Raw genomic sequence first — 23,962 nt, 5'->3', positions numbered from 1 at the left:
AGAGAAGCTCAGATGCATTGATGAGAAGATGCAGACGCAGAAGTGGAATGAGTCTGAGCTTTATCCTTTGTGAGGGAGTGCAGCTGTGAGCTCACTGTGCCTGGGCTGGGAATGGAGCACAGGAATCAAAGAGCACTGTAAGGGCTCCATCCCTTAAGGCAGAACCCCCAAACTGCTCAGGGCACAGAACCTCTGTAGGTTCCTTATCTCTCACCACTGACAATCTGCCTCTGAGTGTCCCCAAAGTCAGCAGGCTGGTAACAGCACACACTCACATTTAGGAGGCCTCAGTTTCCTTTCACTTGTTGGCTTGCTGTGCTAAGACTTCTCTAAGATTTTGTGGCCAAACAGCACACAGGGGACCATGCCTCTTCAATTCACAGCCTCAATTACAGCACAACAGCTTTCCCAGGCCCACTTAACCATAAATCTTGAAAGACCAGTGATGTAAGGCTACACATCATGGGTTAACTAGGAAAATGATGAATTATCACAGGACATTTAAGGGAAGGACTTCCATAAAAATTTTAAAGATATATTTTGGGAAATAGAGTTAATGACAATGAACCAGACCACTCTGCAATTGCATATTGATTGGCAGAATAATGATATACCCTAGCAGTAGAAAAGAAACAAGTTTTCCTTTAACATTTCACAATGTGTAAAACTTATTCAAGAACAATCCAGTAAAGCTGTGAAACTAAGCTCATGCAGCTCACTGAACACTTAACTAAAATTTATATGTAAATTACAAAAAGAGAGATATCTATTCCAAGTACAGTATTTAAGACATTAATTACATTCAAATGCATTTCCAATTTTAACACTTCTATGCAACATAAAACTGGCCTTCTTATTTATAGTCACATCTCAACTCAACATGACTCTGTTTGTTTCTTTAGAAAAAAACTTACAGGAGGAACTTTTCTTATTTCAATGCTGGCATTACTCAAGGGTATACTTAAGTAGCAACATCATTCTGTGGCAATATAGAAATAAAAAACAGGGAAAAAATAAAGGAAAAAACATTAGATCACTTAAATAGCTAAGATATTTGTGTTATAAGGCAGCTAATGAAAAACAGCTACTTCTGTGGCAATAGGGTCTGGTGAATTAAAAATTATACAGCAATAGCAGCTTTTCATGCCATTGGACACCACATTTAAAACCACAGTGTGATTTGGCCACGTGCATTCAGTGAGATCATCTTAGCATTTAAGCTTTTCCAGTTTAAGATACTGGATTATTCCTGGTGTCCCAGTGTTTTAACAAAACAACTCAAGCTTTCTCAGAAACAGCAAAATTAAAATGAAAATATCAAGCTTTGGAAAGCTCCAAGAGACCCAGAAATATAATGCAGAAGAGAAAGCAGAGTTTTCAGGAGCAGCTCCAGAAAGAGCTGAGACTAAGAAATTCAGTGAGGATTTAGCACTATAAGGGAGACCACAAAACTCTGGTAGCCCCTTACCTAATGATTTATGCTTAGATTCTTATCCCTAGGAGCTACTCACCCCAGCTCTTGCACCTCCTGTAGGAGAGCTGATCATTTTTAGGGGCCAGTAATTCCCAGAGCAAGGATTAAAATCTCCTGACCCTTCTCCTGGTGTTTATATAGGTGTCTGTTCTCCATTGGCAGAGAAAATGCCTCTGCCAGCTGGGCTCACTAAGGCAATTTATTATTTGCTTCTCACCTTCCTCTTTCATAGCCCACCTTTCTCAAATCATTGGGAACAAGTAGTTGTTACCATCTGTGTTGTAATTTCTGAAGAGCACACCCTGCTCACGGTCTGGGGGTGCTCACCTTTGGGGTTAGGCAGAAAGGGTTTGCAATTATTTGTATATCACTTCTATGGATTGCATTTGTAGCTGTTTCTGAGCAGAGGAAGTACTTGAATTCTCATTATGCTTCACTGATTTTGCTCAACAGGATTATTTCTGTAGCCTGTTTAAAAATTGTGTTGTGAAAGCAGGATTTTAAGAGTGTTTTTATGCACTGTCTCTGAGGTTGGTTTCTGTCTCTGAGACCTAAATATAATGTATTTCATTATGTGAAAAGAAGCTTTATTTTAAATGATGAAATAAACAACCAGCATCCCTTCCACATTCCTAGATTATAACCAATATGCCCTGTTTACAGATAAAGTATTAAAGAAGATTGTTTCTCAGATGGAATGTTAAGAAATAATGGACTTTAAGGTATAAAAAGAAATAGACTTAGACTTTAAGGTACATAAAGAAATAATAAACTTTAAGGTATAAAAGAGACTTTTTTTTTCCAATAAGAGAAAATACAGATTATGAAACCTGATATTTTTTTGAATATATTTTTTTAATATGTCCTTTTAAAATATCCTTATTTTCAATTCCCTTTAGGTCGATGCAAATTCCTGAAGCTGAAGGAAAAAGTGAAATTCTACCTCCAACAATACAAAAAATAATAAAAGGGTACAACAAGTATCTACGTCCATTTTTTGATAGTAAGTAGAAAAGCTCTTTCAATAAGACTGAGTCATAACATAATGTGGTATCTAAAATTCAACAGTGAGAGCAAATGGGTTTTTCAGTGCTTTTTCCCTCTGATATTTGACAGCCACTGATCTGATTATATATGTTCTGTGATATAATAAGATAGAATTTAATAGCTTTTGTGGCCCAGGGTGAAACTTGCATTTTCCAAGTATTTGCAAGCTAAATTCCAGACTGTTAGAAAACTTGACTATCATTATATGTGTGTCTTCATGAAATAAGCTGTAACATCTTACCTATTTAAAAGTGTAATTTCCTCTACTTTCCTAAATAATAACTATAAAAAGCTTTGAAAGCTTTATATATCAAGCTGTTCATAACAGCACAGGCAAATCTTGTTACTGTGCAAAGTACTATGTGCCTCAGCTATAAGTTTGCAAGAGAATTATTTAATAAATGATTCTTGCCTCAGGTCTTAAAGGTCACTGAACAGATTTACTGAAATTGTGGGGGTGGGGGAAATGAATTGAAAAGAGAAAATGAATCAAAAAAGTCAGTTCCCTGCTTCAGAAACCAATGGTCACCAGATTGGAAGAGCCACATAGTCTACTGCACCAAGGCTGATTTTACTGCCCTGCAGTGCAGTCAGACTCCTGAAATCTCAGTGAAAAACCTTCTTATTGGAGTCAGGCTATTGGATGTATCAGAAGTACTGAGGAGTTATGAAGTGGCATGAAGAACTTGTCCTGGAGAAAGTGCAGAACACTGAAGAAGAAAATATTCTGAATGTTGAAAAGAGGCTCAGCGCCATGTGTCTGTCAGGAAATGAACTTGTAGTGTGAATTTCTAGGCAATAGTTCTTAAGTTGGAAGTTTGGAAATGTTAGAGGTATGAATGCAAATGAAATATTTTATATCCCTTTATATCCTACTTATAAAATGATTGACTAATGAGTTTCTAAGACCATGCTGTTACCTCTTGCCATCCAAATACCTGGTTCAGTATGGATGCTCCACATCATGTGCTGTTTCTGGATCCATTTATAATAATTTTAGGATAGACCTGTATTTTAGGTTGAAGAAAAAGGGGAAAACTATTTCATCAGTTTGTTTTTATTGTAATTATCTTAGCTGATGAAACTGCTATAAAATATTTAATGCTCTAAGGAGACTGACAGCGAAATAAAAGTAGCTTTAATAAGTAAACCAACCCTTCCTCATTGGAGATGATGCATAATGTAGGATAACTGTGTTCAGTGGCCATTAATATATTTTATTCATTACTTCATGATATTACTAGAGATATGTAGGCACTGCCATGATGAGTGTGCTTGGGATGAGACAACAGAGTCTCATTTCAAAATCCTGTAATAGCAATTAAGAGCTACCGTAAAGCATATTTGAGTTACAAATCTCCCTTTTCTCCATCTTTTTCCTCAGCTGTTGTATAGCAGCAAGGCTATAGTTATTTTTTTTGTCTGGGTATTTTGTTCAGAGGGATGTTAAGGGCTCTCTGGATGTGCCTAGAAATCCTAGGGGGGCTCAGGCACAGATTGGGTCTGTCACACCCAAAGCCAGTCTCACACCTCCAGACAGCGCCAGCATTGCTGCAAATGCTCACTACAGCTCAGGCATGCAAACTCTGCCTCAGAAACCTTTGGTGGATCTTTATTAGCTCCAGTGCTGAAGGAATGAGATGACACTCTCAAAAAAATACATTTTATTGATGCCACTTCTAAATGCAGGGTTGATGGTTTTGCGAGAAATTACTTTCTTTGTAGGGATAATTTGAGTTAGGATGACTCAGGCAATGCTTCTCCTGATTTTGAGCCTGTAGCTTTTTGTGAGATCATTGGGGATCACTTTCCCTGTTATAGAGGAGGGTATGCTTGGGCTGGGGAGTGGTATCAGGTAGTCCTGACCCCTCTCTGTTTCTGGCAAGGTGGGCAACACTTTGCATGAGGGTCAGGCTGAGGAGAAGCTATTGCTCTTCTCAGAAGCAGAGCTGGCAAACCACTTAAATCCTCAGCTTCACAAACCTGTGGAAGTGATTTACTCTGTGACCTCAGCTATGCTAGCTTTCCATGTAATAGTTCCCTGGTTTATATGGTGTTTTTTTTTGCCTGCAGCTGGTGTACCTTGTGTCTGTTCTTGGTAACTGGCTTTACTCAAGTGGCACTGAGCTCCTTAATATTTAACAAAATGGGATTTTAGTCCTAAAAAGAAAGGTATAAACAAATGTTCATAAAATGACAGTTCCTTTCTCCTAAAGCCAGAAAAACCAGAAATATTTACTAGATAAGTAAGATTTATGGCAGCTCATAATTTTTTTTGTTTAATAAGCCCTCCATTTGCTTATTAATTTGTGTTTGGTCTTTGTGCTAGGACTGGCAGATGCCTGGAAACATCTCAACGACGTACCCCAGCTCGGGTACTGTCATGAGCAAGGGGAATATGAAGATCTCTTTAATTTGAGTCCAATGACTGCATAACAACATAAAAACTGTCTTCTCTTCTTGCATGGAGTGAATCTCCTGCTTTCCTATATTTTAATTCTGGATTTATCTCACCTTACATCTCCTCTTGCACAGTCACCCCTCCAGACCCTGGCTGCACAAACGTTGCCATTTTTGTGTAATGCAGACTGTCCTTCCCATCTCTAAGCACCTAAATTGGGTGCCCAAAGTTGGATTAGTTGAAGCCAGCCTTAGTGTGTCAGAGGTGCAGACAGATAAAACTGGCTGAGTGTTCTATGTTTGTCCATGTTGGGTGGCACGTACCAGTTGCCACATTGTGAGGGTACTGCAGACACTGTTAGCACAGAGGAATCTCAGCTGGACTGGTTATTTAACTCTGCCCTCTTCTTAATGTTGCTATTAAGATGTTCTCTTATCTATAGCACTTCAATGTTCCTCTTTGAACTGGTTCATCAAGCAAGTCTTTATAAATTAAGCAGATAGGTGCAATTAAGAATCAAAAAACCCCAAACACCTGATCTGGAATGATTTTAGTAATTCTTTGGACTGGAATATGAAATGCTCCTATAATAGTGTTAGTAGATATTACTCCTCAATATAATAATATCTATCCTTCCCTTACAGATATATATGGAATACTTCCATAGAAAAGCTGGCATAAGGGATTTAAAAATCAACAGTTATTTCCCTTAAATGTGCTACATTACCCTGATACTTTATCTCAGCAGTACAAGTTGATTTCCACCTCAGGTTTTATGCTGGAACCATGTAGATCAATTTTATAACTTTTTGTGCTGTGCCAAACTCTCTGAATTAATGAGCAATTCCTGCAGACTTCAGTGAGCCTTGGATTAGGTTCCTAGGCTTGTTAAGAGATGCATAAAATCTTGTAAATAATTTTATACAAATAGATTTTGTTCTGTGATTGAATGTGATAATTTAAGTGTTCTAATTAAAAAGAGAGATACTAAGAAAAGGTCACAGCTAAGTATATTTGAATATGGAAGCTGCTTTCAAGTGCTACAGAAAAGTGTCATGCTTAAATCAGTTATTCTAAATCACATTTAAAAGATTATTTTCCTTCACTTCATAATGAGTAATACGTTTCATAGACTTAAGTTTTAAATTAAAGCAAAAAGTTTTTAGGTCCAACCTTCCGTCTAAGACCTGTCATCGTGGGTTTTTTTCCCTCAAATGTTGTTTATATTAAGTTCTGTAAGTTTAATTAGATGAAGATATTTTAGTCTTCAGAAGTGTACAAATGAGACATCAGAATGTTAGCTGTGTCTAACACCCTTCGGTTTAGTGAGGCAAACTTGCAGGGTACACGAGAAAGAAATACCAAATAAACATCATCTAAAGACTATTTTAAGTCCCAGCTAGCCAATATCTAATCCTTTAGAGAAAAGCAAAAAGGCCAGAATACATAAACTTCAGCATACGCATGGCAATGGGGATTTTCCTTCCTTTCCCGTAAGACACAAAGAGCATCTGATTGCCACCAAACCCAGGGTCCTGCATGCAGGACAGTTTGGGTTTTGGTTTTTGCAGGGTTCTCCCCTGCCTCTCCAGCTCCTCCAGAGGCTGAGCTCCAGAGACTCTAAATTACAAACAGTGGTTATGTTCGGATAGTAAAAAGATCAATTTGTTTGAAATTTCCTGTTGTCTCCAGCTTCCATAGACTGGCATCTTGCTTTGCTTTGCCAAACAATGTGCACAACTAACTACTGCATGCATTTTCTGACATTGGACGAGTCACCTTTCTGACTTCTTGCACACTCACAACGGCTCTTGCACACTCGCACCCCCCTTGCACACTCCTGCCCCCTTTGCACACTAGCTCCCCCTTTGCACACTCCTGATGGCTCTTGCACACTTGCGCCCGCTGTAGATAGCGCCCCCATGGGATAAATGAACAATATAGTGCCCCCATGGGATAAATGAAGTATCTATAGCACCCCCATGAGCTAAATACAGTATATATCACCCCATGTAGTAAGTGTGATATATTGCCTCATGTAATAATTGGAATATATTGTGCCCATGTAATAAGTGCAATATATCGCCCCATGTAATAAAAACCATATATTGCTCCATGTAATAAGTGCAATATAATGCCCCGTAATAATTGCAATATATCACCCCATGTAATAAATGCATTTATATATGCCCATGTGATAAATGCAGTATATAGAGCCCCATGTGATAAAGCAGTATCAATAGCACCCCATGTGACAAATACAGTATATATCGTCCCATGTAATAATTGCAATATATCGCCCCATGTAATAAGTGCGATACCTTGCCCCATGTAATAATTGCAATATAGCACCCCATGCGACAATGCAGTGTCTAGAGCGCCCCCATGTGATAAATGCTGTATATAGTGCCCCATGCGACAAATGCAGTACATAGGACCCCCATGTGACTAATGCAGTATATAGTGCCCCCATGCAGCAAATGCAGTATCTATAGCGTCCCATGTTATAATTGCGATATATTGCCCCATGTAATACATGTGATATATTGCCCCAAGAAATAAGTGCAATATATCGCCCCATGTAATAAATGCAATATATTGCCCATATAATAAGTGCAATATAGCCCCCATGTGATAAATGCACCATTTAGAGTGCCCCCATGTGTTGAATGCAGCATATAGCACCCCATGCAATAATTGCAGAATCTATAGCACCCCATGTGGTAAATGCAATATGTTGCCCCATGTAATAATTGCAATATATAGCCCCATGTAATAAGTGTAATATATCGACCCATGTAATAATTGCAATATATCGCCCCATGTAATAATTGCAATATATCGCCCCATGTAATAATTGCGATATATCGCCCCATGAAATAAGTGCAATATGTCGCACCATGTAATAAATGCAATATATCACCCCATATAATAAGTGCAATATGGCGCCCCATGTGATAAATGCAGTACATAGCACCACCATGTGATAAATGCACCATTTAGAGCGCCCTCCATATGATGAATGCAGTATATAGCACGCCATGTGATAATTGCAGTATCTATAGCGCCTCCATGTGGTAAATGCAGTATATAGTGCCCCATGCGATAAATGAAGTATCTAGAGTGCCCCCATGTGATAAATGCAGTACATAGCACCTCCATGTGATAAATGCACCATTTAGAGCGCCCCCATGTGATGAATGCAGTACATAGCGCCCCATGCGATAATTGCAGTATCTATAGCACCCCATGTGATAAATGCAATATGTTGCCCCATGTAATAATTGCAATATATCACCCCATGTGATAAATGCTGTAGATAGCGCCCCATGTGATAAATGCAGTATAAAGCGCCAGATGTGATAAATGCAGTATCTATAGCGCCCCATGTGATAAATACAGTATATAGCGCCCCATGTGTTATTGCGCCTCTATGTGATAAATGCAGTATATAGCGCCGCATGTGATAAATGCATTATATAGCGCCCCCATGTGATAAATGCAGTATCTCTAGCACTCTTGCACGCTCGCACCCGCTCTTTCACACTCGCGTCCCCCCTTGCACACTTGTGATGGCTCTTGCATACTCCTGCCCACCTTTGCACGCTCTCGGGCGCCTTCCACACTTGCCCCCCCCTGCACAATTTGGACAACTCTTGCACACTCGCTCCCTTGCACACTCACGCCCCTTGCACACTCATAGCTCTCTTTACACACATGTGCCCCCCCTTGCCACACTCGTGACAGCTCTTGCACACTCGCGCCCACCTTGCACACTCGTTACAGCTCTTGCACACTCGCACCCACTCTCACACACTTGGAACAGCTCTTGCACACTCGTGCCCGCCCTTGCACACTTGTGACGGCTCTTGCACACTCATGACGAATCTTGTCAAAGTCATAACAGTCTTGCCAGTACAGAATAGATTGTAAGATCACCTGATTCTGTGCGTTACTCCCCACTGGAATAATGCTGCTGCCAAAGCATAAGATGGAAAGAGCATGTTAAAATGATTATCTGTGACAGCCTCTAAATCCTTCTCAAAGGCACTGCTTGCCAAGATGGTTTCCTGTCCTGTGTGTGCTGCCTGTCTTATTTGTCCCCACATTAATTGCTTGCATTTGGCTGTATGGAGGCATGGGGGTTTTGACAAATGATTTAACAAGCTGTTGTTAACATGGTCCCCACCAATTTTTGTCTTGTCCACAAACTGTACCAGCAAAGCAACATCAATGTCTAAAAATTATTGATGTAAACAAATAGGATTGAAACTGATTCTTGCTAGAAATGGGTCTGTCTTCTGATGCCTTCAAATCAAGAATTACAGTTGAGATCTGTCAGAAGGCCTGTCTTAACCTGTCCACTTTCTTCGTGTAACTATTTGTCAAGAAAGATGTCTTGTGGCAGGAAGTTAAATGCACTGAAAAAAAAAAATCTAAGCATTATGTAAGAATTCTGTAATACTCCAAAGCAAAGCTGGCAGTCAGAGGGACAGAATGAGATTTTTAGGAAGCTATAATGAATTATTCTAGAGATAATTTTCCTTTTAATTTTCTGTTTACTTGCAGTATTTTATCCAGTCTTGCTGAAAAGAAGAGACAGTCTTCTGAAAAGCCTTTTGAGGCCTTTCTGAATGTCAGAATTGTTTTGAGTTTTCTGAAACTAAATGAAAAAGGGCTCATGCTAACAGCTCAGCACTGAAAGTTTTTGATAGTGCTAATCTATTGCAGTAGTAGGTATACATGTGACACAGTGGTGGTTTATTTTACTGCTACAGACCAGGATCATTGCTGTGAGTGATCCAAACTTAATTTTTAGGTATGCTCTCTGCCACTCTCCTGGCTGCTTTCCCATTTGGGATCACTGAGAATATCTGTAGAGGGCATAGAGGAGCAGTTTACATAAATTGCAGTAAAATTGAAACGTGTGTTGCTTGGGCTGCACAGCCAGTGCTGTAACAAGGCACTCCCTTTGGCCATGCTCTGCTATGCTTTGAAGATTTCCTTCAGAAATTCCCTCTGCAGGACAGAGCGACTTCAGTTTTCTTCTGAAGATCGGTATATTTCTTCTGATGTTGTCATTATACATAGAACTTCTGCCAAACATATGGAAATGTAGGAACTGACTGCCTCATCTGGTTTGCTGCCCAGTTTTTGACACTGTCAACAGGAGACCTTTCAGAGGAAGTTCAGAGGAAGCCCTGGTGAATAATTATGAGCAGACTCATTCTGTTATTAGTACTTTACAATTATGGTGCCTTACTAAATAAACATTTATCCTCACATGCAAAAAAGAAATCAGCATTTAACTCTTAATGTTGTTCTGATTTAATTAACTGCTGGAGCAAAGCTCTTCTCAGCATCTTGTATTGTGTTAATAAAGATCCTTTCCATAATTTGTTTTTCACCTCCTCCCATTCAGCATGGTGCTGTATCTGGGGTGATGGAATTTTGTGCTGAGTTTTTGTGGGTGCTGGGCTGGGCAGGCTGGGTGCACCTGGGCAGTGAGAGCTGTTGGCTGGGGTGAGTGGAGCAGGATGGTTTTGTCCTGCCACTCCTTGACACTTGAGCCCCAAGGCAGGTCTGTGTTCAGCCAGTTTGAGCTTGAAGTACGTCTCAACCTGAGCTAGATGTCTTGTGGTGCTTGGGAGTCACCCAACACTGCAGTGCTGTTGTGTTACTCAGTAATATTTTGAAAAATACTTCAGCAGGAAAGAAAGAAAGGATCTACAAAGCCCTGTTTGTCTGATTCCAGAGAAATTAACCCCTGCTTAATTTCAGTAATCTTTCTGGAAAGTCAGCTTTTCCCCTCATATGTGTAACAACCTGGCACTGATGATACTGAAGTGCTGCTAATGGACATTTTCCCTAATCTGTATCACCTTGCTGGGCAAGAATCAGGTGATAATAAATCATGATAGAATAGGAAGAGTCTGATTATTCCCAGCCATGATTCGTGCAAAATCATCTGAGCACTGCATTGTCCTCTCCTTGGGATGGTCCATCATTAAACATGTGCTTTGCTGGATGGGGTTCTCCCCAGATGATCATGTGAGAGTTGGCAATAATATGCTCTGGTACAGTCCCACATGGGAATCTCTAGAAAGAAATAAAAAACCCCAGAATATGGATTATAAATAAAATTTTTTAAAAAATTCAATGGCTTTTGAGGGTCTGACATATCTTTTGAGGCTGGCAATATTGTACCTTGCAATTATGATATAGTACAATGGTAAGTATAAGTAGTAATTATTGTACCCCAGTAGCTGGGTTGAGTTTCTTAGGGGTTGAGCTTTTAATCCTGGAGGAAAAAAAAAAAGAATTTATTCATGGAGTATCAAAACATGAAAAGAGTGGGAAAAAACAGAAGAAGAAGCTGTCAATGATCTGAGAGTTTTTCATCAATTTTGTTTCAAAGTTAAGCTCCAAAGTCTTCTTTCAATATATGAACAATAGTTTCTAAACCCAATGTATAATTTAGTAGCATATGATAAACATGCATATTAGCAGCAGGGCAGGCTGCAAACCTGCAGTCCTGTTTTAAGCTGGAGCCTTATATTTAAACTTTCAACTGAGTCCAGAAAAAAGGACTTAAAGATTTTTTTTCAGGAGTGACAGATGTGTAATGATTTTAACACGTGCATTAAAAACAGAAAATATTTTGGGGAAAAATAATACTAATAAACTTACTTGTCTTAAAATGACACATTTTTTCTTTACTGTTATTCAGGAGGGTGGAGTTGGACTCCATGTTCCTCTGGGTGCCATTTGGGGCCATATAGGAGATTTTTACAAAATGTATTGCAAGGAGCCAAGAAGGGCTTTCAATGATTTGCCTGTGAGATAGGGGCACTACCAGCTGCAGAGATCTTACCTAAGGTATTTCTGCATTTCTCAGTGCTATGTTCTCTTCTTCTCAATTACTTGGAAAGATGCACTAATTTAATATTACTTTCTTTGTACAAGCACTCTGTTAATTATTCTGCACATATTCAACCAAGAATAATGTTTAGTTTTCATCAAAGCTCTGCAAAAATTCTGCATTTTAAAATGCACAGCTGGTGATCTTCCTTCCAACAGTGTGAAATGCACATTCAGGAGGAATGGGAATTGAAGTGCACTGACATTACAATAACAACTGCTTAGGTAAGGTGTTTAACTACACTGAATAAGCCTTCAGCTTATGACAAGTTTTCCTTTATAAATGCAGGTATTTAAATCACAAGTTTCCTGCTAGTGGTCAAAGGCAAGATATTAAATTGCAATGATACAATATATACCTTACATTCTTAAATGGAAGTCACTCAGCTGTCCCATCTGGATATTAACCACGTGACACTGCCAGGTGAAACTTCCTACTTCACCCACATCTGATGGACCAGATGTTGCAACTGGAAGAAATCTTTCCCCTGCTCTGCACCTCAGAGCAGAAGAGTGTGAGGTACCATGGGGATTGTGCCTTCCACACCTTATTGAGTAACATGTTCCCTGGTGCTTTTTTTTTGAGGGGAAAAAATAATATAAACCAGGAAGTATTTAAGAAATAAGGCTGGTTTCTGAAAACTAAAATAGTTTTAGCTCAGAAATATGACATTTTGGTTAAGAATGTGAGAACTCTGGCATAATCTGAGTTCAAGGAATATTTAAGAGAGCTTCTAAACATTTAGGGAAAAAAGAGGAAAAATTTTGTAGACAGTTCTCATGAACACTGAATATTAAAGAATTATGAGCTACATTCTGACTTTCTCTTTTTTTTTTTTGCAGATGGTCCTGTGTCAGTTGGAATGAGTATGGATATTGCAAGCATTGATACCATATCAGAAATAAATATGGTAAAGTAGTTTTTGCAGTCATTTTTTTGCTTGTTGATAAGCTGATGTCATGTGCTTACAGCTGCTGGCAGTACAACTTTGGGCTTGTCTCCTTGTGAAGTCCGTGTGGGTTAGGAGGTGGAATTCTCTTTTTCACAACACATAGTGTTTATAACACCATAATAAGCATGGAAATGCAGCTGTAAATCCCACCTCTCACAGATACAAACAGAAAGCTGCTACTGAGTATTAATCTTAATGAGAAGCATGTGGACCAGTTCTTATTTTCCAGCTGAAATGTCTAAATTGTTATGCATTTCATAAAAATGAAGATGTATTCATGTGCCTTTGAAGCCACTCTCCCTATGATTAGATACAGCTGAACTCAGGCTGTTTTTCCTCTTCTGTTCTTGCTGTCACACATTAATTTATTCCAGCTGTGTTTCATTTAATTTGTATCATTTGTTCTTGAATAAACTATGAGATGGAATGTACTTTTCTACTTAAAGATCCTCCATTGGTACACAGAAATAAAAAGAAAAAATAATTAATCAGATATTAATTATGAGTGTATTAGTAATTAGTAATTATTAGTTACTATTTAGAAAGGGGAAGTAAAGTCAGAAGTTCAGGTGAATTTATAATATTGATAAAAACACAGCATAAAATCAAAAGTTGTTTGAAAAGTGTTGGGAAATAATGTGATCTTAATGTAGGACTGCGAGGCATATCTAAATTGAAGGGGAATTGGACTGAGTGCTGAGTTCAAGGTCCTGATAAATTTGGTACCGTTTCCTTTGTGATGCTAAAAGGAGAAATTGTGCTGAAAGATTCCTTTCCTGTTTCACTAACTTCTTTTACCTATATGAATTTATTCAACTTTTTGCCATGTGCTCTTAAAAAATTCTTTATTTATTAGCTTATGTGAACAAAATGAGATTTGGAACCACTTACATTAATCATTCTAAAACTTCGAGGTTTACAGAGCCAGATTATCTGCTTACAAAGCTCTGATGACTTCAGCTGATTCATAGCCCCAGACTAAGGCCAGCAGCTTTTACTGTAAATGACCATTAGAACAAAATCTACCAACCTCACATGGAGTGCTAGAAAATTTGGCAGAATTCAGTACAGCTGCTCTTGGAGTGCCAGGGACATGGAGAATCATAGTTTGTGCCCAGCAGCTGTTTCCATATACTTCTGTAAAAGTGAATACACACAGGCTCCCTTTGTATGATAATTTTGATTTTCTCTTTCAGGACTACACAGCTACCATATTCCTCAGGCAGCGATGGACTGATGAGAGGCTTTGTTTTGATGGTAATAAGAGCTTGAGCTTAGATGGTCGACTTGTGGAAATGCTTTGGGTACCAGATACCTTTATAGTTGATTCAAAAAAGTCTTTTCTTCATGATGTCACTGTTGAGAATCGTCTTATAAGGATCTACCCTAATGGAACAGTCTTGTATGCTATAAGGTATGTAAATACCACCTATCAGCCTTTATGATTGTGTCTACTTATGTTTTAAACTTCCCAGGTTCTGCTTAAGAAAATGGGTCTGTTTGTTAAAGTAGGGTCTTGTATTTTATGAATACATAATATTCTTGATCAATATGAATAAATTCTTAAATTTAGTAATAGATCTTCCCTAAGCAGACCCTTTTGCTTTCATGCAGGCCAAACACAGGAATTGCATGTTGCCATTCCAGTTTGCAGTGAAGCCATCACAGGGGAAAACAAGCTGTGATGATGGACTTGCATGATTTATTGTGAATTACCCTTTGTAAAAGGTTTTGATAAATATAACAAATTCTTAAAATGTATTGCAAATAACAAAGGAAAATGTGCACTCTAAGTGAGAAGGGAGCAAAGGGTGGCCTTTTTAGACTGACACTGAACTCAGCTATTCTGCTGTGGTTTCTGTTTGGGATTGTATTACTCTTGTACATTAGATACCAGTAAATAATAGATTTTTTCCCCCTCACAATAGATATTAGGCTGAAAATATTATATCAAGAAGGATACATGGCATTTTTTTTTTTTACTAATGAACATTTTTCTCCCATTAATACTTAGAAAACTTTTTTTTCCCCAAGGATCACCACAACTGTTTCATGCAGCATGGATCTGACTAAATATCCAATGGATAAGCAGACATGTACTTTGCAACTGGAGAGCTGTAAGACATTTAATCCTTGTTTTTTTATACAATTAGAAAGATATCTGTGATCTATTTCTGCTAGATATTACCAGAGTGGCTGGAATTTTCATACAACGGAAGGGACATTATGTGGCCAGTCCCTGCTGAGTTACAGTGGGATCTGTGTGCAAAGATGTGTGCACATATGTGCACATGACATCACTGAAAATAGCATGGCAGTACTGAACTGCTGCAGTGCTAATTAATGATTGAGCAAAATCCTGGGAGATTCTCACAGGCTTGGTTTTACTGTACATCCTGCAGTTACTGTCTTGGTTTTCAGAGGGAGTTCTGTGAGCAGGCATTTTCTTAGCACAGATAAGATAATTTTTTTTTTCCCTTTCAGAGAGTATGTAATTTTTTCCTGAGATAAAATTCCTTTAGGGAAGATAGAAATCAGAATGAGGCTTATTTGTAAGGCATGTAGTTCATATTTAATAATTTACCATTTCAGATCCTGCTCTGACTTATTTCATTGTTTCTGTGTCAGTGCCCTGGTAAAAGATGTGATCAATTGATGAACAAGAGTAAATACATTTTTTTCATTTTATCAATCAATATCCTTATATTTTCCTGGAAATAGGTTCTCTAATACTTTGTAGGCATGGTTACTTTGTAAACACACAAACATGTACTTTTTTAGTTAAATGTTTGTTATTATTCATATGACAAGACTCTAGAAAATATTTTTTGCATGGGATAACATAGAAGAAAAACCAGCTCTGTAAGATGAAAATATATATTTAAAATATATGTCAATACATGCTCAAAATCTTTTGGAAGGCTTTCCTGTACTTGTTAAGCTTTATTCTGTATCTTTTCAGAAGTGTGTGTTGTTCATCTCTTGTCATTAATGACCAATCAGATTGCCACAAAGTTTCATTTTAGACAGAGACACAAAGGAAATTAACCCAAAACCTTCTTCACACAGGCATCCCTCTAGAACAACCAGCATTATGAGATCTGTTTAACAAACAGTGAGTTGAATTGGAATTGGGATTTGTCTTTATTTTCCTTTGGAAGAGCATATTGGTAAATCAATGTATATAGATTTAAATCAACAGCACTGCCTAATGAGTCATTTAGTATTTTCTCTAGTTCCAGAATGAAATATATGTCCCACAGGAATTTACAATTTGTTTGACAGGATTAAAAAATAAAAAGGAGAATTCCCCATATAATTAGAACCAAGCTTTTTTCAGATTGATTCCATCTGCTTTTTCAACAGCACACAAGTGTCTCCTGTCCGAGGGGAAAACCCAGTCGTGCCACAACAAATGCTCCCATTACATTGGTGTTTAGTTTTGAGGAAAACAGATGGAAGCAGCAAATACAAAAAGGAAAGAGCGTGCCTTGGGCTGTGGCCTTTCCTCATCAATGCACTGCAGTCCTTTCTTTTGGGTAGGCTGGAAATGGGGTTTGTTTCCCCATGTGATAAGCTATGTTAATTTATAGATGACAAATGTTATCATCCTTCTGGCATACTGCTTGCCAAGACCATTACCTGGGTTTAAGAGTTGTGAATGCAGACGTGCACACGCATCTGCACAAATATAGGTGCTTGTAAATAAAATGTAAAATCTATAGCAAATATTTGAACTGAAACAACGAGTTAGGCTTTTATTAGGTGATTATTAATATAAGGAAAAAGATGTCATGATACTATGGAGTAATGGCTTTACACCATAAAGCATCCCCAGTGACCTTTCCAACATTCTTTTCTGCTCTTGCTAGTTAGTAACTTTAATTGACTTGTACTTTCTACATAGCAAAACACATTTTGGCCAATATGTTATTGTATTTTTCTCCCCTTATTGCAACACTTTAGAAGGTAATGATGGCATTTGTTAGGAAACAGTCTTGGCACTCTGAGTCTCTTGATATGAGTTCTGTATTTGGGAGAGCGGAGGGTTCGTGCCTTGGTTGGTGCTGCCAAGGGGGGGTTCCTGCTCTCTGCCATGTGGCAGGGAACACCACCATTCATCCTTGCTGGGCTGAAGGGTTTGTCCTCACATTTCCCTCACAAAGACCCCCAGTCCAAATACATATTCATGTCTTGGGCCCATCTCTGAAATTTTATTTATTTTTGAACTTGTCCTTTACCGTTCATTCAGTGAAGAGCCATGTGAAGGCACTTAACTTGTGCTTGACAATCAGTGAAAATTAAAATTAGCAACAGAAGGGTAAAGAAGCTAATTTGTATTAGGCATTATGAATGTTTAATCCCAAATTTACTATTCCTGTAGTTAACCCTATTGACATTAGCAGCTCATACTCTATCAACAATGTACAGGAATGAGACATTCTGGGCTTGAGGAATTAGCTAGGATAAAAACTCAGTGTCACATAAAGAGAATAGAGATTACTTGTAAAAGCCAAATAACATGGGCTTAAGGATTTTGTCTCTAAACTTTTGAAATGTTTTATAATTAGTAAAATGTTAATCCCTTGAATAAAGAACAACTTTGCACAGAGGGAGCCCTGTACTATTTAACTTTACTGACTATTGAGAAGGCTCTCTCAGTAAAAATTCTTCTTAAGAGTTTTGGAATTATTATACTCAAAGAATTTTCAAGGAAGGATCACCCAAACTTACTAATTGTTCCACTAATGAGAATATTTTGGAACAAAAGCTAAATAACTTCTGTTTCAAAATATGCTTGTTATCATTCATGTGGGCACCAAGAACTTCTCCTGTCTCACACAACTTGGAAGGCAGAATATCTTATAAAAACCAAAAGGAATTTACTGTGGTACACTCTAGTTCTTTCGACTTTATTTAAATGTCTGCAGTTCATTTATACTGAAAGGAAGTAAAACAAATCCATGGCCGGAATCATGCATAAAACCTGGTTATATGAACCTCCTTGTTTTGACTAAGGATAATGCAATCGTTTGTTTATAGAAAATGTTACTTCTATTCTACATCTCACAAATCTGGGAAATTTCCCAGAATGTGGTTATAGGGAATTGAAAACTTAGCTTGGACGCATATGCTTTTGGCTTAGTCTTTTGACACAAAATTGTTTTGGCTTTAATTGCTATAAACGTGATAATGTGAGCAGAGATTCCAGGCCATGATACCTTTTCATATAACTGCCAGTGATAGTGAAAACAAAATTTACATTTAAAGAATGAGCAGAGAAAAAATTTTAAGGTGAAATTGTCATTTAAAAGATACCCAGCTCAGTGTTTCCTTACAATAATATTTTAGAACTCATCCACTTATCCTGCATGAGATGGCTGGATAAATCAGTTTTGTTTTGTCATTGCAAGAAAAAAACCCCAACAACTTAAAAATATTAAAAGGCACTTTTGTTTTTTGCTTTAATACATCTCTTTTTTCTGTGATTTTAGAGCTTTGTTCTTTTTGCAGCATATACCCTTGTGCAATGTATTGCATTATTGTCTCACTGTAATTTACTTACAGTTGACTAAAGTCTAAAAATAATCATCAGCTCATGTTTCTGTTCCCTAAGCTGAGCTATTAACTTGCACAATATAAATCTGTCAAATGCAAGAATGATTGATCTAAGTAAGCTAAAGAAAAAAGATGTTCAAATGCTCCCTGTTAACATGTAAATTACATTAACATAATCTTGAATTAATCATATACACTAGTCTGTAAAGTGGCTGCCTTTTATATAATGGGGAAAAGCTACAGAGGTATTTTAGCTGTGATTGTGCTGCACATTGACAAGTGTGTGCAAAACACAGTTGCCTTCTGATAGATGATTCATCCAGCTCCTAATTACTGCTTGAAGGTTAAGAGGGAACCTCCTGGGGCCCCTGAAGCATGCCATGCTGTGGCGCCTGCACAAACATCAGCTCTAAGCTGGTGTCCTTGGCAAGGTTCCGAGCTCCTCAGCCAAAACCTTGTCCCGAGTGATGATTCAAGCTCAGGTTGGAGCACAGCAGCAGTGAGCAGCAGCTGTGCTGCTCTCCCCATCCCTTCATGTCTATGGGAATGAGGACCAACACACTGCACTGAGGAACTGCATCTTGGGATGCAACACACGGCACATTTCACGTCCAGTCAAAATGCTGGCAAGTGCAGTAATTCATAAAAGCTCTATTTCCTTAGAGCCTAATGGCTTTTGCCTTTAGAATACCAGGTGGTACCAATCTATTTTATTAGTTTGTCATTTATCCTGAAATAGAAGATATAAAAAGACCACCTCCAAAAACATCGGCTTTTAACTTACAAGACTTGGCATGGTATTGGAAATTTTGTTGTGAACAGGCATTGCAATCTGCCAAAACCCATCATTGTTTATGTCTAATTGCACTTCCAGAAATAAGAAACAGCTGAACCATAAGTGTGCTCGACACAAATTAATTATTGTGCAAAATAAACCCAGTTGTTGGCTTGTGTCTCACTACAGGGGGTTATAACATCAATGATGTCATGTTTTACTGGACCAGAGGAAATGATTCAGTTCGAGGTTTGGACACACTCCAGCTGGCACAGTACACAGTAGAAGACCACTTTACCTCTGTAACTGAAGCTGTGTATGAGACAGGTAAAAACACCCTAGAACACTTTCTGGGTGCAGTTTGAACTATGGCTTTGGAAACAGAGCAGCTTAAGGACCTGAGCACACTGTTTTCTGTTAGGATGACAGTTTTCCTGTTCTAATGATTACATTCTTGAAGCCATAAATACTTTTCAAGTTACAAGCAGAGACCAAGCTAATATAAAGACTGAGCATTTTCTTGGAAGCCACACATTATCTAAATAATTATAAACAAGAATCTACTGCTCCTTCCATGTGTCAGGGAGAGCTCTTGTGAAGGAAGAGGAGCATGCAACTGGGCATTTAGATTGGAGACAGACCAGGGACCTCGGGGTACCCAGCTCAAATCAGTCATTCTGGCTTTACAAGGCAAGTCAAAAGGCTCTGTTCATCTGTGGAAATTCCAAAAATATGCTGTGTGCTTTCACAGCTTCAGGAATTTGAGTTTCATGGCTACTGCTTGTAGGAGTTGCTCTGTTTGTGTGGCAGCCTCTGCCCAGCCTGTGGGCAGCAGGAAGGAGATTGCTTGACCTGAGGTTCCTGTGCCCAGGGAAGGGTCAGGAGCCTTTCCACAGACCTCCTCCTCTGCCAGGCTTAGGAAACTGCTGTAGAAAGTTTCCTCTGACTGCAGGACTTAACCTCAGGGAACGGAGTGCTCTTGATTATTTTCCAGAGATTTTGAAAGGGATTGCAGAGAGTTCAAGACCTGCCAAACCTTTTTGTTCTTTGAGTTACTCTCAGGTTCTTCATTACTGCTCTTCACTGGTTACCCAGTTTCTCTTCTGCTCAAGTCAGCACACCCCCACAAGGGTGTGATCTTTAAATCAAGACACACACATCCTTCAAAACTTCAGTTTCGCCAGAGGACATGTTTCTAATTCTGAATCACAGAAGTATACTTTCTCTATTCCATTATCGGGTATTTCTGCTTTAATAACACAACACAGAGAAACTTGTGATCTAATTTCAGGTATTAATTCAGGCTAAAAAATTGAAGTTCTCTAAATGGATGTAAAAGTATAAATTAAATACGTACCAGCAGGCTCGAGGATCACAGAGTTTCTTGCTACTTATGTAAGTGACATCTGCTTGCCTTCCTCTTTACAGCTTCTGAGTAAGCAGCATCAGGTTCAATCAAAGAGTAATCCTTTACTGCTATTCTGCTCAGAAGGGTATTAGGACCTGTTCACCATACAGGAAAGTGGAAGAGGAAATCTGCTTAATTCCTATCACATTCTATCACAGAATCGGGAGTTTAAAGACATAAAAAGTTTGGTTGTTTTGTTTGTTTGTTTTGGTTGGTTGGTTTTTGGTTTTGTTTGTTTTTTAACTAAATTGACTAAAACCTGTTTCCATTGAGAGTTGAAGAGGTATAGTCAGATGAACTGTGCTCTTCTTCCAGTAAATGATGCTGTTTTCCTCCCTTTGTCTTGGCAGGAATCATACGTATGAAGTCAAAAGCCACTTTTTGTTTTAATTATATGTTTTAAGACGCACAAATTAATTCAATTAAAATTTGTCACACCTGCTTGTTCCAGTTCTCCTATTCATGACAGCCATGTTATCAAGTGCTGTGCAGTGCTTTTAAAATTTAATCTCCGAATCCCCTTAATTTTCTACTGAGTCATTCTGAACTAGGTGCTATTTTCTACAGTTATTTTGGAAAGCAGTGCCTACTGTAAGCCATATTAAAAGAAAAAAGCTACCAGATTATGGAGCTGTGTAATCAATTTTGAAATAAAAAATGATGTTTTGCATTTCCTCATTACCTTTAATAGATATGAGGGTAGCTTATAAATAACAATAACATTATAAATAACAGCTATTTATAACCAGTACAATTCAAAGGGCTAGAGCTAAAGTTATGAGAGAAGAGCTGTGTGCAGTATTTCCTAGCACAGCAAAAAAAGCAATCAGGGTTTGATACTCTGTGAACACGAACAGGCAGTACAGCTGCTGTGCAAGTGAAATATTGTACAGCAGTGCAAAACCCAAGTTCACGTGCAGCCACTGACAGAGCCAAATTTAAAATGCAGTCAGCAAAATTCCTGCATAAGTAACTTCAGTAAATTTAAGAAAAGGACACTGAGGATTAATCTTGTTTGTAGGACAGCATGTATCACATAATAGTAATCACATTACTGTAATCACATAATAGTAAGTCACTTTGAATAATGTTAGCTAGGTTTCTGGCTGGGGTTTGGTGTTGATTTTGTTTTGGTACAGAACAATTTCATTTTGGGCATGGGTAATTTAATTGTTAGAACCATTTCCTACATGTCTTTAACTTTAGTCCTCATTCATGTACACTGATAAACTCTTGGACTCTCAAACCAAATTATCTGCATCAGTGGCTGCTGGGTTTTATTTTAGCTGTCCAGCCAACACCACCTGCATTCTCAGAGTAATAAATACTAATATAAAAAGCTTGCTTTTCTCACTGGAAAAACATAAAAGCAATGAAGAACTGTTACAGTGTAGCTTTTTGTATAAATAATCATAGAAATAAGGCTGAAATACGTTTTAAAAATTCATTTAATCTATTCTTGTGTCACAAGGCAAGGTCATCTATATCTGCAGCCTGCTTCCTGACAGATGTTTCTAGGAGTAAGTCAGACAAGCCTCCAAAGTGTCTGCTTCACAGCCTCCCTAGATGATTTTTTTCCTGGTGTTTATTACACGCATATTTTCCTCATGTCTAATCTTGATCTCCCTTGCTGCATTTCAAACCCATTATGTGGATATTGAAGACAAATGTCCTGCTCTTTTTCAGCAGCCTTTTCACTGTATCAAGTCTGATATATCTTTTCTCAGACCAACAATTTTCCTCTTTTTTAATTCATATAAGCAATTTTCTAGATGTACTGTCTTTGCTATTGTTCACCCACTGAATTTTCATCTCTTTGCTGATATGCAGCACCCAAAAATGGGTTCCCATCAGATATCCTCTGAGGATGGAAGGGTTTACTTAATGTGTTCCATGAAATCTGTTCCTCTTTATGCATTCTAGGCTGACATTTGCCTTTCTTGCAGAAAATTATCATGCATTTTTGACCTTGTTCAGCTAGTGATTCCTCTTAGTTCTCTGGCTCCTTTTTTTCCCTGTAACCACATGTTCCCTGAGCTGTGGGAGCTGGTGACTCCCATCTGAGTGCAGGACTTCATACTTGTTGAATTCCCTTGTTTTACTTTGGTTATAATAGTTGGTGAGATATTTTTGAACTCCAGTCCGGTTCTCCAACATGCTGATTCCACTCCTAACACACTCATGGTATGTCATCATGTTAGGGAATAATTTTGGGCACAGGACAGACCCTATGTGTTCCCACTTGATAAATGCTTCTATTTTCACAGCAAGCAATAGCTAATTAATCTTAATTTCCAGTTTTAGTCAGAGAAAGAATTAAAAACATAATTTAAATTTTCATTATAATTGGCTGTTGATAGGTTTTTTTTTTTCCATCATCTTTCCTTAAGTCTTGCACCCACTGCTCAGCCCTCCTGTCAAGTCCTTGGCAGAAGCAGGAGTGAAGAGGCTCAGCTTGCTCAGGTCTAGTCTAATGCTGAGTCTTCAGCCCTGCAGGCAGGCAGGGCTCTCGGTGCACGTCCCCACTTGGAAAATACCAAGTCAACAAACTGGCATATTCAAATGGTATTATTTTGGCAGAACAGAAGGAAAGAAGAGACAGAAACATAAATTAAATCTCTGCTCCTTGATGCACAAAGACAAGATATTTGCTCTGTTAAAAAGGCTGCAGAAGGAGCTGGCTGCTGTTCTTGTCTGCAGTCGCTGCCAGGGTTTTGATGTCTGTCTCAAATCCTGCTTTAGCCTCCTTGGGCTAGAGGGCCCTCAGCCCTTGTGTGGCTGTGCAGGGCTGAAGCTCTGTGGTCCCCTGGCCACTGCAGGTTGTCAGCTTCTCAGGGGGATGTCACAGCCAAGCCAGTGAGCAGCTGCTCTCATTTATAATTAGTGATCTGAAATCAAAGTGTATACAATATATATATATATATACATATAGATGATATAAAGTTTGTATAAGGCTGTCTGTTCATCAGTCATGGTCTCTTTCTAAATAGAAGCACTGCTTGCTTTTTCCTACAGGCTTATATGCAATTTCCCAAGGCTTGGGAGATTATTTAGTTAATAATCAAATTTTTCTAGGTTTTTCAGTACTTTTCCTTTTGAGGTATGGAATAACTTCCCCCTTCCCTTTATCTGTTCTTTTATTGTTTGTAATTGCTCTCCAGTTGCTACTTCTGAGAGCACATTCTTTGCCATATAGGGCTCACAAAGAATCCCAGGGGTATTCAGTAATAATCAGACTGGTGAGTCTTCCATCAGCCTCACTGAAGATTTAAATAATTACCTATGCCTATCTATCTATTATCATGTTATGTTCAATTTACTTCTCTAAAGTCATAGCTTCCCTCTTTGTAAACAAGCTTTTTCCACTTGAGCTGATGTTTTCCATCATGAGTTGTTTCTGAGATAATTCTGCAATGTAGAAGAG

At 38.3% G+C, this 23,962-nt stretch overlaps 1 protein-coding gene across 1 annotated transcript in view; it reads left to right on the top strand.

The window, feature by feature from the left end:
- LOC132330206 (gamma-aminobutyric acid receptor subunit pi-like) overlaps positions 1-23,962 on the top strand; it is a 55,988-nt gene that overhangs the window by 19,741 nt on the left and 12,285 nt on the right. The window contains exons 3-6 of the mRNA XM_059852284.1: positions 2,374-2,477; positions 13,811-14,210; positions 14,831-14,913; positions 19,320-19,457. Coding sequence (XP_059708267.1) covers positions 2,374-2,477; positions 13,811-14,210; positions 14,831-14,913; positions 19,320-19,457 — 725 coding nt within the window. The remainder of the gene's footprint in view (positions 1-2,373; positions 2,478-13,810; positions 14,211-14,830; positions 14,914-19,319; positions 19,458-23,962) is intronic.

The sequence above is a fragment of the Haemorhous mexicanus genome, chromosome 7 (assembly GCF_027477595.1).
Source record: "Haemorhous mexicanus isolate bHaeMex1 chromosome 7, bHaeMex1.pri, whole genome shotgun sequence".
In the NCBI taxonomy this organism is placed as follows: Eukaryota; Metazoa; Chordata; class Aves; order Passeriformes; family Fringillidae; genus Haemorhous; species Haemorhous mexicanus.
This window is presented reverse-complemented; position numbering and strand designations above follow the sequence as displayed.